This window comes from Amblyomma americanum, chromosome 4 (assembly GCF_052857255.1).
Source record: "Amblyomma americanum isolate KBUSLIRL-KWMA chromosome 4, ASM5285725v1, whole genome shotgun sequence".
Lineage (NCBI taxonomy): Eukaryota > Metazoa > Arthropoda > Arachnida > Ixodida > Ixodidae > Amblyomma > Amblyomma americanum.
The window spans coordinates 182,753,267-182,767,339 of record NC_135500.1 but is presented as its reverse complement, the minus strand read 5'-3'; the positions used below and the strand labels follow the sequence as shown (position 1 = coordinate 182,767,339).

Sequence of the window (14,073 nt, the reverse complement as noted above, 5' to 3'; positions counted from 1 at the left end):
CGGAACCCGCTGAAAATGCAGCGGCTGGAAATGTGGGACGCCTCCACAGCCAGCTCCGTAAAGTTTAGCTGTGCGAGTTCAGCTGCAGGTTCGCTGCACTCTCAAAGTGTCCCGGCATGCCAAAACGCGCCCATGCGCGTGCTCACATTCTCCGTTCATTGCATTTTATTTATTTCCATATTCGTACACGAATCATTCATGCGCACCTGTCATTCCTCTTTATGCTTGTCATTCCATTTCCTGAGGATTTCGCTTGCCTACATCTGGCTGCCATTTCTATTAAGTCACGGTATAGAGTCTCGTTAAGCGAACCGCGTTCCGTTAAGGCAGCGGTTAGTTTTTTTTTTCCCCTTGGGTGATTAGTTTGGTCGTTTGTTGCAACTTTAGCTAACAAAAAAAAAATATATCGGTTTAGTACGCATCCGAGCAAGTGGAATGCAGGAAGTGTTCTTGAGAAAGAAGTGCCGAGAAAAGTCTGGTTCAGGCTGTTGCCGTATCTCCACCACACGTTCCAGCGCACGGGGAGCACGCGTTGAATGACTCCTTGCGTGCCTTACGCTTCCGGAGGAAGACATCTTGGTTGGTGCTTAGCTTCGTTTTTCGAGACTTGCGCCTGAAAAGGGACAGCCGTGGCGAAATATGCGTCGCGTCAGTATTTGAAACAATGCCAAGAATATGCAGAAAAATAAAGCGCGCGTTTAAGGCAAACTGCCCATGTTTTTTCTTGTTACGCCACTGCAACGCAGTTGGTGGCGTCAATGCCACGAATGGCTCAGTTCTGCAGCGCCGTTGCTCCTACACCTAAAAGAGGAAAGCTCATATAAAAGCCATAAAAGGCGTAAAAGTTACGGTGTGCACTTAAGGTCCTTAAGTGCTGTGAATGCGAAACCATCCCGTGACCTAAATGCCTTTATCTTAAATGCCCTTACCATAAAGTAATTTGATTTAAATGCCATTACCATAGTCAGTTGGGCGAACGGCAGTGATACAAGCCTTTAGGTTGAAGGCATGGTAAAAGCCTTTACCATGCCTTCAACCTAAAGGCTTCTATCATTGTCATTAATGACCCTCATCATTATTTAGTAACGTCTTTTACCATTCCAAAACTACCACTGTAACTACTACAGTCTCGTCTAATTTCATTGCTTCATTGCCTATGATCCCCCATTACTACCTTATGGACTACTGCTGACGTCATGCGAGGCCATGGTGACGTCATTGAGGATGTCGGACCACTGCTGCTGGACAACAACGTCCGGTTTCGTTGTCGATGAACGATATAATGTTCTCGCACTAAAAGCAGAAAAACTAGGCGATAACAAGGTATAGCGAACAGAACAAAAGCGCTTGTCCCTGGGCAGTCTCAGTCTCGATTACATGCGATAGTCGGGCCAGGTCGGTACATGTGCACACCTGAAAATTGCACTCAACAGCGCAGAACAGGTGGCAGAACGTGGATCGCTTATGTTGCCTACTTTCCAGTACCTCAACTACGAGACTGGTATATCGCTTACTTACAGGTGACCGTAAATTCAGATACAGTAATCGATTGTAAAACACCCCTTTATGATATTGTTGTAACCGCCACAATGTGTTAACAATAAAATTGCCCTAATTCTGAAGTGAAGGTACTTCGCAATTTCCGCTCTTCTTGGAATAGACGAAAGAGAAGGACGCTAAACCAGCCGACAGATACCGTTCTGCGCCTGTAGCTGGAGATAACCGCCCAGCCCAATGCTACCATGCTCTGGAACTGGTGACGCTGCGTGCGACCCCAAGCTTTGTCATCGCCCAAAGCTGCCGGCGTCAATCAGAAACGGTGCAGCAGGAGTGGGACACCCTATTAGACCTGTCATTCCCGGCACAATGCAGATTGTAAAAATGTGAATAGTTTTCATTTATGCTACCAGATGTGCATCAATTCCTCACACTAATGAAGTAACGGCGTTTTCGTTTTGTTTTTGTTTTACTCCGAAGTGAGGTCAAAATGTCAGCCTTCGAAGACCCAGGAGGCCCGCTCACCGTGGCACTCCTTGTGACAGGTCTCGTGCGAGGGGAAGTTGTTCCTGTTCCCCTTGTGTCCGCAGAAGGTGAACGTCTTGCAGGCATCCTCGACCACGTTGTAGTACCAGCGCTGGGAACAGGGCCAGCGACTGCCGCGGTTCGGCTTCAGCGTGCACAGGTCGGGCTTGCGGTGGGGGCTGTGCTTGGGCCAGGGAGCTGCGGGGTGGGTACGCGCGGGGTAGCCAAGGCAGAGTCACTGGAACTTATTTTTTACATCCCAGGGTATACTGCATTCATTTTATCTATGCCGCCGAATTTTGAGTGTATACATACCGCCACGTAACGCTGGCATAACAGCAAGCACGTGGCTGTTACTGTGTGCATTTGTAACACCGTTATAGTAGAACTTGCACAATTGATAAATTAAGTTTCATAACGTTTAGGAAAAAAAAACAGTTTTCGCAAGCTCGAATAAACAGTAGGTTACAAACTACTTTTTTTACGTTCTACAGAACAGCGGAGAGGCAGTGGAAAGCTGCCGCTACTGAAAAATCTGCTGGAAAAGTTGGTGATCGTCCTGCTGGCTAAATCACGGCGGTGACAACCGCATATATATTTATTTCAAGCCTTGCGGCGCATGAAAAAGGAATGCGATACTCTGCACTTTTTCCCCGTGAACCTACTCCTAGAAGATGTACCTGCCTCGGTTCTGACCGCCCACCAACATCAACGGAACGTCTTTGGGCACTAGGGGTACACAACACCTTTGAGGAGCTCAGGAAGGCGGTTCTGGATGGTCAAAAACAACGCCGAACAACAATGCAGGCGGGTAGGGAAGTCCCGTCGGGACTGGGGCAATGGCAGGCACTATAGGACTAGGGAGAGCAAGTCCCAAATCGCGACACCCGCAAAAGAGAAGATCCATGAACCCGACCGCGGCGGCTGCGTTTTTATGGAGGAAAAACGCTAAGGCGCCCGTGTGCTGTGCGATGTCAGTGCACGTTAAAGATCCCCAGGTGGTCGAAATTATTCCGGAGCCCTCCACTACGGCACCTCTCTCTTCCATTCTTCTTTCACTCCCTCCTTTACCCTTCCCTTACGGCGCAGTTCAGGTGTCCAACGATATATGAGACAGATACTGCGCCATTTTCTTTCCCTCCAAAACCTATTATTATTATTATTATTATTATTATTATTATTATTATTATTATTATTATTATTATTATTATTATTATTATTATTATTATTATTATTATAATTATTATTATTATTATTATTATTATTATTATTATTATTATTATTATTATTATTATTATTATTATTAATATTAAACCCGATGCCCAGGCACAGACACCACGATCGGCAGGAGGGTAAAATGAGAGCCAGAGTCCAAGCCCTTGCAAAAAAACAGTCTTGAGCCAGAGTCCAAGCCCTTGCAAAAAAACAGTCTTAAGAGCCGAAAGTGGTCTAAGTGCACATCGGGACCTATGCCGAGCCAAGTAAGTTCACGAGAGCTGCGGTTGACAACCAGAAGAGGCCAACTATCAGGGCTTCTATCTATGCCAAGGATCCTGTAGGAGCGAAATCACTGGCTATAGCCGTCAATATCGACTCAAGACCAAGAGGGGAAGTCATCGCATGTAGTGACGGATTCCCAACAACCTGTCGCGAATTGGTAACGCGTCCCCGACTTTCCGAAAATAGCCAATACGAAGCGAAAACACCAATAAAAACACGCACTCACACGCGTACAGCACTACAGAAAACACCAATAAAAACACGCACTCAACACGCGTACAGCACTACAGATTAACCCCGCCGCGGTGGCTCAGTGGTTAGGGCGCTCGACTACTGATCCGGAGTTCCCGGGTTCGAACCCGACCGCGGCGGCTGCGTTTTTATGGAGGAAAAACGCTAAAGGCGCCCGTGTGCTGTGCGATGTCAGTGCACGTTAAAGATCCCCAGGTGGTCGAAATTATTCCGGAGCCCTCCACTACGGCACCTCTCTCTTCCTTTCTCCTTTCACTCCCTCCTTTACCCTTCCATTACGGCGCGGTTCAGGTGTCCAACGATATATGAGACAGATACTGCGCCATTTCCTTTCCCCCAAAACCAATTTTGAAAAAATTAAAAAAAAACTACAGATTAAAGGAAAGAGTTCACCAGATATTGAGCGTCCCAGGTGAAGCGGGGATGCCTCGCAGACACGACGGACACGGGTTGATGAACTGCGTTGCGTCGACGGAAGCGGCGAAAGAGAGCCAGGTGGTATTAGAAGCGGAGAGGACCACAGGCAGACGCCGGTGGACTCCCGTCAGCAGCCCCAGGAACTTGGCATCAGCAGAAAAAGTGCAGCCAAGACCCGTAGACGGCGTCCCGAAACGCCGTAGGCTTCAGCTGTCTATCCAAGGAAGCTGCTACCTCTACGCTTGAAAGGGACGCAGGAGACTCGCGTCTGTGATCCAAGGGAGGTTGTTGTTGTTGTTGTTGTTGGTGGTGGTGGTGGTGGTGGTGATGGTGTTGTCCACATACTATGGCACATGCCCACATAGGGGGATTAGGCCAAGAATTGGGGGGCACAGGGAGTTTTTGAGGTAAATAATGCATGGATGAAATTAAAATGAATGGTTAGGACGGAAGAAGTAAATAAAAAGAAACAACGAAATGAAACGGGAAATGCATAACGCACGCAGGAGATCGAGACTGATGTTTATAGCCGAGTTTATAGCGCTGCCTTCTCCTTGTTATCCTTAGCAAGCATGGCACATACCCACGCAGGGGGAATTTCGATGGAGGCGAAATTCTAGAGGCCCGTGTACTGTGCGATGTCAGTGCACGTTAAAGAACCCCAGGTGGTCGAAATTCCCGGAGCCCTTCACTACGGCGTCTCTCATAGCCTGAGTCGCTTTGGGTCGTTAAACCCCCATAAACCAAACCATAAACCAGCAGGGGGATTGGCCAAGGCTGCGCTGTCTCCCTTCACACCTCGGTTTTCTCACACATCAGTTTTCCCCTCCTCGTGCTCGCCGCGCTCTTCGTCGTCTTCGCATTGCACACACCATTCGCACGTGCACACGAGCAACGCTGGGCCGACGCGGTTCGAAAATGCCCCGACGATTTCGTGTGCACATCGCACAACCCTACAGGCACTCTCTTGCTGGAAAACCTTATGGAAGAGCGAGCACATTATTAAGTAGGCTCTCCCACTCACACAGAACATAGACACTTGAGCACGAAGGCCTAGGAAACGAGGTAGAGAGTATCTAGCCCGAGCTCTCACGAACCGAGCGGATCCCTGTCCCTACCTGATCCACCTCCTATGACCGTACGGTGACAAGCTAGAACCACTTAGGCTAGAAAGAAGACATTTCTCACCGCTACGCAAACAACTGTCCTCCTCGGATGCCACTGACTTGAGGAGAATACAAACAAACTCATATTCAAGTCTTCACATTTTACACAAGATGAGACCCATACAATACCCAGGTTACTGTCCTTCGTGCGTAACAAGCCCCGCGCTGTATCATACCTCTTGGGAATGCAAGGACAAACCAGAAGCAACGTTAAAAGTGCCATACCCGACACACGAGCAGTGCGAGGAGGCCCTGGCCAGCGACAACCTGGACCAGCAAGCCTATAGATCATCCAGCTAGTCCGCAAGTCAGCTGCCGCCAGCGGAGCCCTGGACTATAGGGCACCGACCACCCAGCTCCTGCCAATTCTCTTTTTTTATATATAAAAGTTTTCTGTCTCTTTCAAACTAGTCCGGATAACATGGGTTTCCGTCCTCCTGACATGCCACGGTGTGCACTGTACGTTTTCCTTGTCGTTGCCCTGGTCTACACTGCAGGTGAGTTCCGCAGTGCAGACAGAAAGATTTCGCAGCAAAATATGGCGTGGTGGCCCTAGAATTCCATTTCTGTATTAAAGAAAAAAATTGGCGATTCTTGTTAGTTATAAGGCGCCAGGGCTAGACATATGGTCGAGCCCACTTATAACGAACGTGACGGTCGCGCAAATCGCGTTCATTGTATCGGAAGTTGTAGTAAGTGGACGTTCCTTACTTGAGTAAAAAATATAACTCGAACAAAACTGCTGTTAATTTTTTCTTTAAATTCGTTATGCACGCCTGCTTCTCCGAAACAGACCTACCACGGCGCTTTCCAAGCCTTCCAGCGCGATCATGCTCTTCTCGCCAAGATACTTGCTGACAAAAAGCTGTCTAGAGGCGCGAAAACACTAATCGCCGTTGACGCGTTCACGACAATCATTGGCAGGTCAGCCTCTTCGTCAGATTCCTGGAGGTTGGGGAATGCGTGCGGCTTGGTCAGTTCGTGGCTCCGTTATGTCCATGCCATCATTTGCACCAGCAATATCATCCTAGGTGACATAAAGGACCAGCCAAATGTGCCCATTCCGCGACGAAGCTAGCGCAGCCGACGTATCACACCACTGGTATCAACTACACCACCTACTGCCTGCGCGCTGCCTGAACACGATGTCAGTGCAGTGGGCAGAGAGCCGATTGGCCAGTCGACCCATGCCACGCGACCGGTTGGACCAACAAGGCATACCACATGACTGGTATCCGAACTTCAGTCACTGCCATTGGTTGATCATCGACATAGCGCAATAGTTTCGCTTTCAAGGCTACCGTTATCACACGCCCGCCATGTTTCTCCTTCCACTTCACACTATTTCAGCAGCCAGCTCAGAACGACGTGCTATACTTTACAGGCTGTTGAAAAGCGCGCTCGGCCTGCGGTTATGTAGAGTTTCAATTCTGCCATTTTAATGTTTTTTTAGGTCTCCACGCTCTATATCCGCGGTGGTGTTACGGCGATTGGGTGACGCAATTCGGTCTCCGCTCTTGCCGGAAGCGGAATTTATTCGTCGTCCGGGGTGAGCTCATGGCGCCTTGCGGCCACAGTTATTGGTAGTACCTGAGACGCAGTGCAATTGCCGTAATGCTCATGTTGATGGCAGCACCGCCCTCTTTTGTGATGTCCGAGCGTTCGTTACAACTAAGGCCGTTATAAGCGGACTCGACACTGGAAGAAAACTGTTCGTGGCCGTCGTCTTCGTCTATATTTCATCATGGCGCCTTTCAACGAGCATGATTACGCACCATCTACCGACGGATACAACTCAGAATAATAATAATAATTGGTTTTGGGGGAAAGGAAATGGCGCAGTATCTGTCATATATCGTTGGACACCTGAACCGCGCCGTAAGGGAAGGGATAAGGGAGGGAGTGAAAGAAGAAAGGAAGAAAGGGGTGCCGTAGTGGAGGGCTCCGGAATAATTTCGACCACCTGGGGATCTTTAACGTGCACTGACATCGCACAGCACACGGGCGCCTTAGCGTTTTTCCTCCATAAAAACGCAGCCGCCGCGGTCGGGTTCGAACCCGGGAACTCCGGATCAGTAGTCGAGCGCCCTAACCACTGAGCCACCGCGGCGGGTTACAACTCAGAACCGAAAACGGAAAATGCCCCTCGGAGGGAGCCCTCCAGCCAATATCGCCGACCTGTTCTCATGGCTGTCAGAAATTACCGCCATTATCATTCCATGACGAGCGTCGAAGCCATTGTCTGGAGGGCCCCTTTCGAGGAGCAAGTCCGACGCTCACCCAAGGCGATGTGCACCGCGTGGGGCTGCGTGACGCCAAACTCGAACGTCGCCTCGTTGGCGCCCAGTGGCTCGACCGGCGATGCAGCCCGGGCCGTTGCCGGACGCTGGGACGTAGTCACCGCCGCCGCCGCCTCGCTGCTCGGCTGCTGCTTCTGCGCGGCGACCACCGCCGTGGCAGCGCGCCGCACAGGTGGAGCCGCAGCAGTCGTCGCCTCGTGGTGCGTGTGGTGCGAGTGGTGACCCAGCATGGTCTTGGGCAGGTCGCTCTGCTGCGCCTGCCTCTTCTTCAGCAGTTCTTGCAGCCACTCGAAGCAGTCCACACCTGTGTGCAATCGAGAGAGGGGAAAGCGTACCTGCGGGCGCCGTTGCGTTTGAGTGACGAACGAGCCTATGGAGTTACGGCTATAGAGTTACGGCTATGGAGTTACAGTGCCCAGGCGAAAGGCCGAATTCCGGCCGTGACGGCTGCACTTGGATGGCAGAGGAAGACTGTGCGATGTCAGTGCAAGTTGAAAGAACCCGAGGCGCACTGAATTAATTCGGAGCCTTTCACGACGGCGCCTCTCATAGAACATGTGCAGCTTTGGGAAGTTGCTTGTAACGACGATTTTTGCGAGCAATTCCTCACGCATTCACTTCTCTCACTACTGCAACGTCCTGTTTTTAGGACTCTCTCTCTCTTGGTATACTGCTAGAAAAAAAAAAGTCTCTTTATGTGCCAAAAAATTATTTGTAGTTTATCGAGCTAGGGCGCGCTTTTCGTGCCATGCGGTGAATAACACGCAACGCCTCTTTCCTATAAGTCTATGTTAAGAAGTGCGATGCATGTCACGTGTCACAATAGGCGTGACTTAATGACATCAAAGCAGCTGCGGAACTTGGGATATAGCCATATGAAGACTGCCATGTCCCGCATCGACATGGACGCAGCATAGCAGCGTCCTCTGATAGTGGATATGCCGTGTGATAAAGAACGAACAATTCCCTCACTGCTGGTGCCCAGAGGTCTCACTCGGTTCAAGTGAAAGCCAGATAAGGGATCGGGATACCAACTCCACGCTTACAGCTATTCGGTCAGTCGTCACTCATCAGATCAGCCCCTCTGTGAACAGCATTGTGTACGGAAACGGAACAGCGATCAGCAAAGAAGGCGTGCGAACACCCACTCACCTCCGCAGTTGATTTCAGCCTTCGACTTCCAGCCCTTCATACGTTCCGTGATCTCGTCATCGCAGAAGTTGAACGGCTGGCACAGGAACGAAGAGGCGTCAAAGTGCCACCGTTGGTTGTACGGTATTCGGACCGCGCTGTCTCGCTTTCGCCGACATATGTCGCAAAGGTCGCATGTTCCTAAGACAAGGCGAGGCAAACGATCAGCACCCTTCCACGCATTGCGCTTCATGAGCGAACTCGCACAAGCAACAGTGCTCCCCGCCGCAGTGGTTCAGTGACAGTCGCGTTCTGCTAATGGACCAAATTTGATTGGTCCGATTCTGAAGGCGGCTACTTTCAATTTGCGGCTAAATGCAAGAACGTCCATGTATCGAGATTTCGGCCAGGGCGCATTTAGGAACCAGTCGAGATTAATCCGCAACCCTTGTCTACCGCGGCGGCTGCGTTTCTATGGAGGCGAAGAGCAAAAGGCGCCCGTGTGCTGTGCGCTGTCAGTGCACATTTGAGATCCCCAGGTGGTCGAAATTATTCCGGAGCCCTCCACTACGCGCCTCTTCCTCTCCTTCTTTCACTCCCACCTTCCTCGCTTCCCTCGCGGCGCGGAGGAGCTGTCCGCAGAGAAGTGTACTGCGCCATTTCCTTTCCTATAAACATTTGCTGCTAACTACTGCTGAACCTGGTTAGAGAGCGAAAGCTGTGGTGTATCGGGCAAGTAGACGCGGCTTGCGTCTGTACCGTTGAGTGTATTCCGCACACTGGATAGGCAGCGCGCCCACCGTAACACCCTGGCAGGTGACAGAAATTTTAAACTAACGGTTGATCGCGAGAGGTTGGTCACCCAATGAACGCTGCGGCCTATTGCTGCAGTGCCGCGCGTCTTCCACAACGTTGTCAGCGAGCCCTTGCACGTTCGGACGCCCAATACATCTTCAGCGACTCCAAAACGGCTCTGTCCAACTTTGCCAGGGGCAGGATTCACGCCCCTGCCTGGCAATTGTTGAACACCCCTACCCAAAATTTGCCGCGCAGGGTAGAGCTTCAGTGGGTGCCGGCTCACTCTGGGAACCCTGGAAACGAGGCTGCCGATAAATTGGCCCGAGGTCTGATTTGCCGGGCTCAGGACAGTCTCGATCCAGGATTCTCGAGGGAGCGGGCGCACACCTTTGCGGAGCTCACGCAAATACCCCGTTTGGACCGTCGGACTTACCCTCCTCCCTACCCCTCTCTTACGCACTCCCAACAGATCCTCTTCAGACGCCTCCAGACCCGCTCTCTGTCATCCCCTCAGTTGTTATCCCACTATTGTGGCACATCCCCTCTAATCTCCCTGTGCGGTGACCCTCACGCCACACTCTCCCACATCCTTTTCGGCTGCCCTACTGACCGTCCCCCGCAGGGACAGCACGCCATCTCGAGCTGGGAGGACTGGGAGGTCCAGCTCACGTCTGCAGACCCGACACCGCAGCTTGCTGCGTTGACTCGGGCTGCCGACGTCATGTCCCGGCATGACCTACTTGATGCAGTGCGGGACCGCGCAGTGGCCCAGGGACCCAGCTGGGTCTAAAACTCAGTTGCTGAATAAAGTTTTTCTGTCTGTCTGTCTAATGCATGCAGCCCACATCTCTCTCTAACCACCACCACGTACCTCAAAGCGCGTTTGAGGCGTCCACTGACCCAGGAAGCCAGTTATGCGCCCTTCCTTTTCTCAAAAGCATCGGAGTCTATAGATTACAACGAACGCCGACGGCCTATAGAAACAGATGAGCGCTCGGTTTAGGCGGCGAAGGCGGCAGAGTGACGTACATAGCTGTCACGTCGCTCAAGGGCGGTTCAAGGTCAAACGTGCGCGCACGGAGCACATGACGAAGGAGCTACGAAGGGCAGTAGTAAAGCTTTCTCTTTAATAATTAATAATTGGTTTTTGGGGAAAGGAATAGGCGCAGTATCTGTCTCATATATCGTTGGACACCTGAACCGCGCCGTAAGGGAAGGGATAAAGGAGGGAGTGAAAGAAGAAAGGAAGAGAGTGGTGCCGTAGTGGAGGGCTCCGGAATAATTTCGACCACCTGGGGATCTTTAACGTGCACTGACATCGCACAGCACACGGGCGCCTTAGCGTTTTTCCTCCATAAAAACGCAGCCGCCGCGGTCGGGTTCGAACCCGGGAACTCCGGATCAGTAGCCGAGCGCCCTAACCACTGAGCCACCGCGGCGAAAATACGAAATTTTGCGACTATCAGCAACGGTTAAGAATGCTTGCCGAATACTGCAACGAAGCCTTGAACGTTGGAAGCACACTGTCTGAGGGCGCGGTGCCAGACTCATGTAACCGCCAGCTTATAGTGAGCGAAGGACTACAACAGGCACAAAGGACACCTCTTTTTTTTCGTCTGCTGATATGCCGTCCGCCGCACGAACGGAAATCAAGTAACTAGACCAACTTCTGATCCGACGTACACACACATGAACCGCAACTTCTCTGTTGCAGCAGAAACCAGCGAACAGCACTCAGGTCAGAGCCGGTGCTCTGCAATCGGGACAAGCAATGCGGCTTGCGCATCTGAAGGGGGGGGGGGGGGGGGGGGAATGAAGGAAGAACGCCCTGACAGAACCGGAGACTCCTCTGTTCAGGAGAAAGGAAAAGAAAGGAAAATTATGGAAATAACTACCGAAACAGGAGACCAATGACAAAATGACAGACACGAACAGCACGGTATACTACGAGCGAAGGACAACGTTCACTTTGTCCTTCGTGTTCTGTTCCGCTACATTTTTTTTTCGGAATAATGCCACCAGCAAAGAACTATTGATAGCAGAAACAAAAAGAAAGGAAAATAAGTGAAGGCACAAGTCACTTGTCGAGGCGAATACTATACCTGCGTTGCCCACGGTTTAATTCGGCCAAAGTAATTCATACGTTTTGAACGCGCGAGCAAAACAGACATCATTCAATGGACTCCGGGGGCAATGCGGCGGCACTCGCCGCAGCTGCTTCGGCAGGTGGGTAGTGCACGTTTACCTCCCCACACCACTTGCCTCATGCTTTCTTGACCTCACTTGACCCCTTCACTTGGCCCGATGCACTACACACGGACCTGTCTTCGCAGCCTCAGTCAGCGTCGAATGCAGGCGACCACGCCCACCTCACCTTTTACGCGTTAAGACCCCTCTCACCTGATGTCAAGAGGTCTTTTTGTACAAATTCCTCGCCCATGTTGCTTATGGCGTCGCCACACACAGGAAATGATTACGCCCCCCCCCCCCTTCCTGTACGTCAACATATCCCACCTTCTGTGGGACTGTCCAGGAATTCGCCGCCGGACGTTCCGAGATCGCACCCTACCGTTTTAACTACCGCTGCCTTCTAGGAAGTGTCTAATGTCCAATGCAAGACACGGCTCCCTTAGCGGCCGGATTAGAGCAAGGTGAGGTGACTGACTACCGGGCAATCACTGAAGTCTGCTCCTCCTCGTTACCCCCTCCCATGGCCATGCGCCTTCATTACCAACTAAAAGACTCAACTCCTCCGCTTACCCTGTCCGAAGAGTAGCAGCACGGAAACCAGCGCAAACGTCACCGAACCCATGAAGACGACTGAAACGAGTCGGAGAACGCGCTCAAGCTGCGTCCGGCCCGCGAGGCGGATGCAGCCTGCGCAGCGCAGGGCTCCCCTTTCACTCAGGGCGGATGTGGCCTACTCTTACAGCACCATTGTCTACACGGAACGAAAGATTCGCGACAGAAGAGAAGCTATCGGATGGTCGACGGCCATTTTTCTGTGGCCGTGCGCGTACAGCCTTGCGTCAGAACAGGAGCGTCGTATTGCTGCCTCGGCGGTGACGGCGAGGTAGGTATAGTGGCTGCACGCGAGCAACAATTGCCATACTGTAAAGCATACAGCTAAGGCACCCATAGCCGCACAACAAGCAATCACTTGTCCTACAAGAACTGCGGGCAACGCTGTTAAGCCATCAGTCATTTGCGGAGGGTTGCATAATACACAAACCTGCAGCGACAGATCTCGTCGTGTAGCCGAGACCGAAAAAAAAAAAAGGAACGTTGGAGGACTCCTATGCTGTCGATATGGGAGACAGATACTGCGCCATTTACTTTCCCCAAAAAAACAATTTTCAATTTTCATGCTGCGCTTATGCGTTGCCCCGCCGCGGTGGCTCAGTGGTTAGGGCGCTCGACTACTGATCCGGAGTACCCGGGTTCGAACCCGACCGCGGCGGCTGCGTTTTTATGGAGGAAAAACGCTAAGGCGCCCGTGTGCTGTGCGATGTCAGTGCACGTTAAAGATCCCCAGGTGGTCGAAATTATTCCGGAGCCCTCCACTACGGCACCGCTTTCTTCAATTCTTCTTTCACCCCCTCCTTTATCCCTTCACTTACGGCGCGGTTCAGGTGTCCAACGACATATGAGACATACTACGCCATTTCCTTTCCCCAAAAACCTATTATTATTATTAATATTATTATATTATTATTATTATTATTATTATTATTATTATTATTATTATTATTATTATTATTATTATTATTATTATTATTATTATTATTATTATTATTATTATTATTATTATTATTATTATGCGTTGACGCCGTGTGGTGCGTCATTTGTTGCTGATGCGAATTACAACGATTTCATTAACTCATCATCGCCTGTCTCAATTTTTTCCAGTCTGTAGCACAAAGGAATGACGTCGCAAGGACTGAGCACTTTTATTGTGGCGATAGCTACATTACGGTAGCATTTCGAGACTTCAGCGTGGTGCGGGGCAGCTGCCGGCGGCGCGGCGCCGTGGCTGATCACGTGGTTAGTCACGTGGTTGATCACGTGACCAAGTTCCACTCAGCCAGCTGTAGCTATCGCGTCACTCCAGGTTTAACCAGAGCTAAACCGCACCGCCAATTTTTTTTTACAAGTTTATTTTATTAAGACGACGATATATACCGATACTTGGCATCAGCAAACATTGGCTTCCCATTCTGAGTAGTTTGACACCTTTGAAAGCATTTTTCTTTTTTTCAATTGTTTAAATCAATTAATCAATTGCACTTCTAATTAGCATCATCAAGCGCTGCCTTTTCATTCTGGACATTTTGACAGCTTTGAACCCGCTTTTTTAAATTTCTTCATTTCTTTAATTAATCAAATACAATGATTTCATTAACTCGTCATCGCTTATCACACATCAACCAACCATCAGTCACTAGAACCACAAATTACTATGGTACAACTATCACACACCAATCAAT

The 14,073-nt window shown here is 50.5% G+C and overlaps 1 protein-coding gene across 1 annotated transcript; it reads right to left on the bottom strand.

Annotated features, from left to right (window-relative positions):
* Nucleotides 1–3: 3 nt before the first annotated feature.
* On the bottom strand, nt 4–12,511 carry LOC144130480 (uncharacterized). The gene is made up of 5 exons (XM_077664401.1): nt 12,347–12,511; nt 8,810–8,989; nt 7,638–7,961; nt 2,023–2,220; nt 4–613 (listed from the first exon to the last, which is right to left on the bottom strand). The coding sequence occupies exons 1-5, from the start codon at nt 12,396–12,398 to the stop codon at nt 588–590; spliced, it is 780 nt and encodes a 259-aa protein (XP_077520527.1). The 5' UTR covers nt 12,399–12,511; the 3' UTR covers nt 4–587.
* Nucleotides 12,512–14,073: the final 1,562 nt, after the last annotated feature.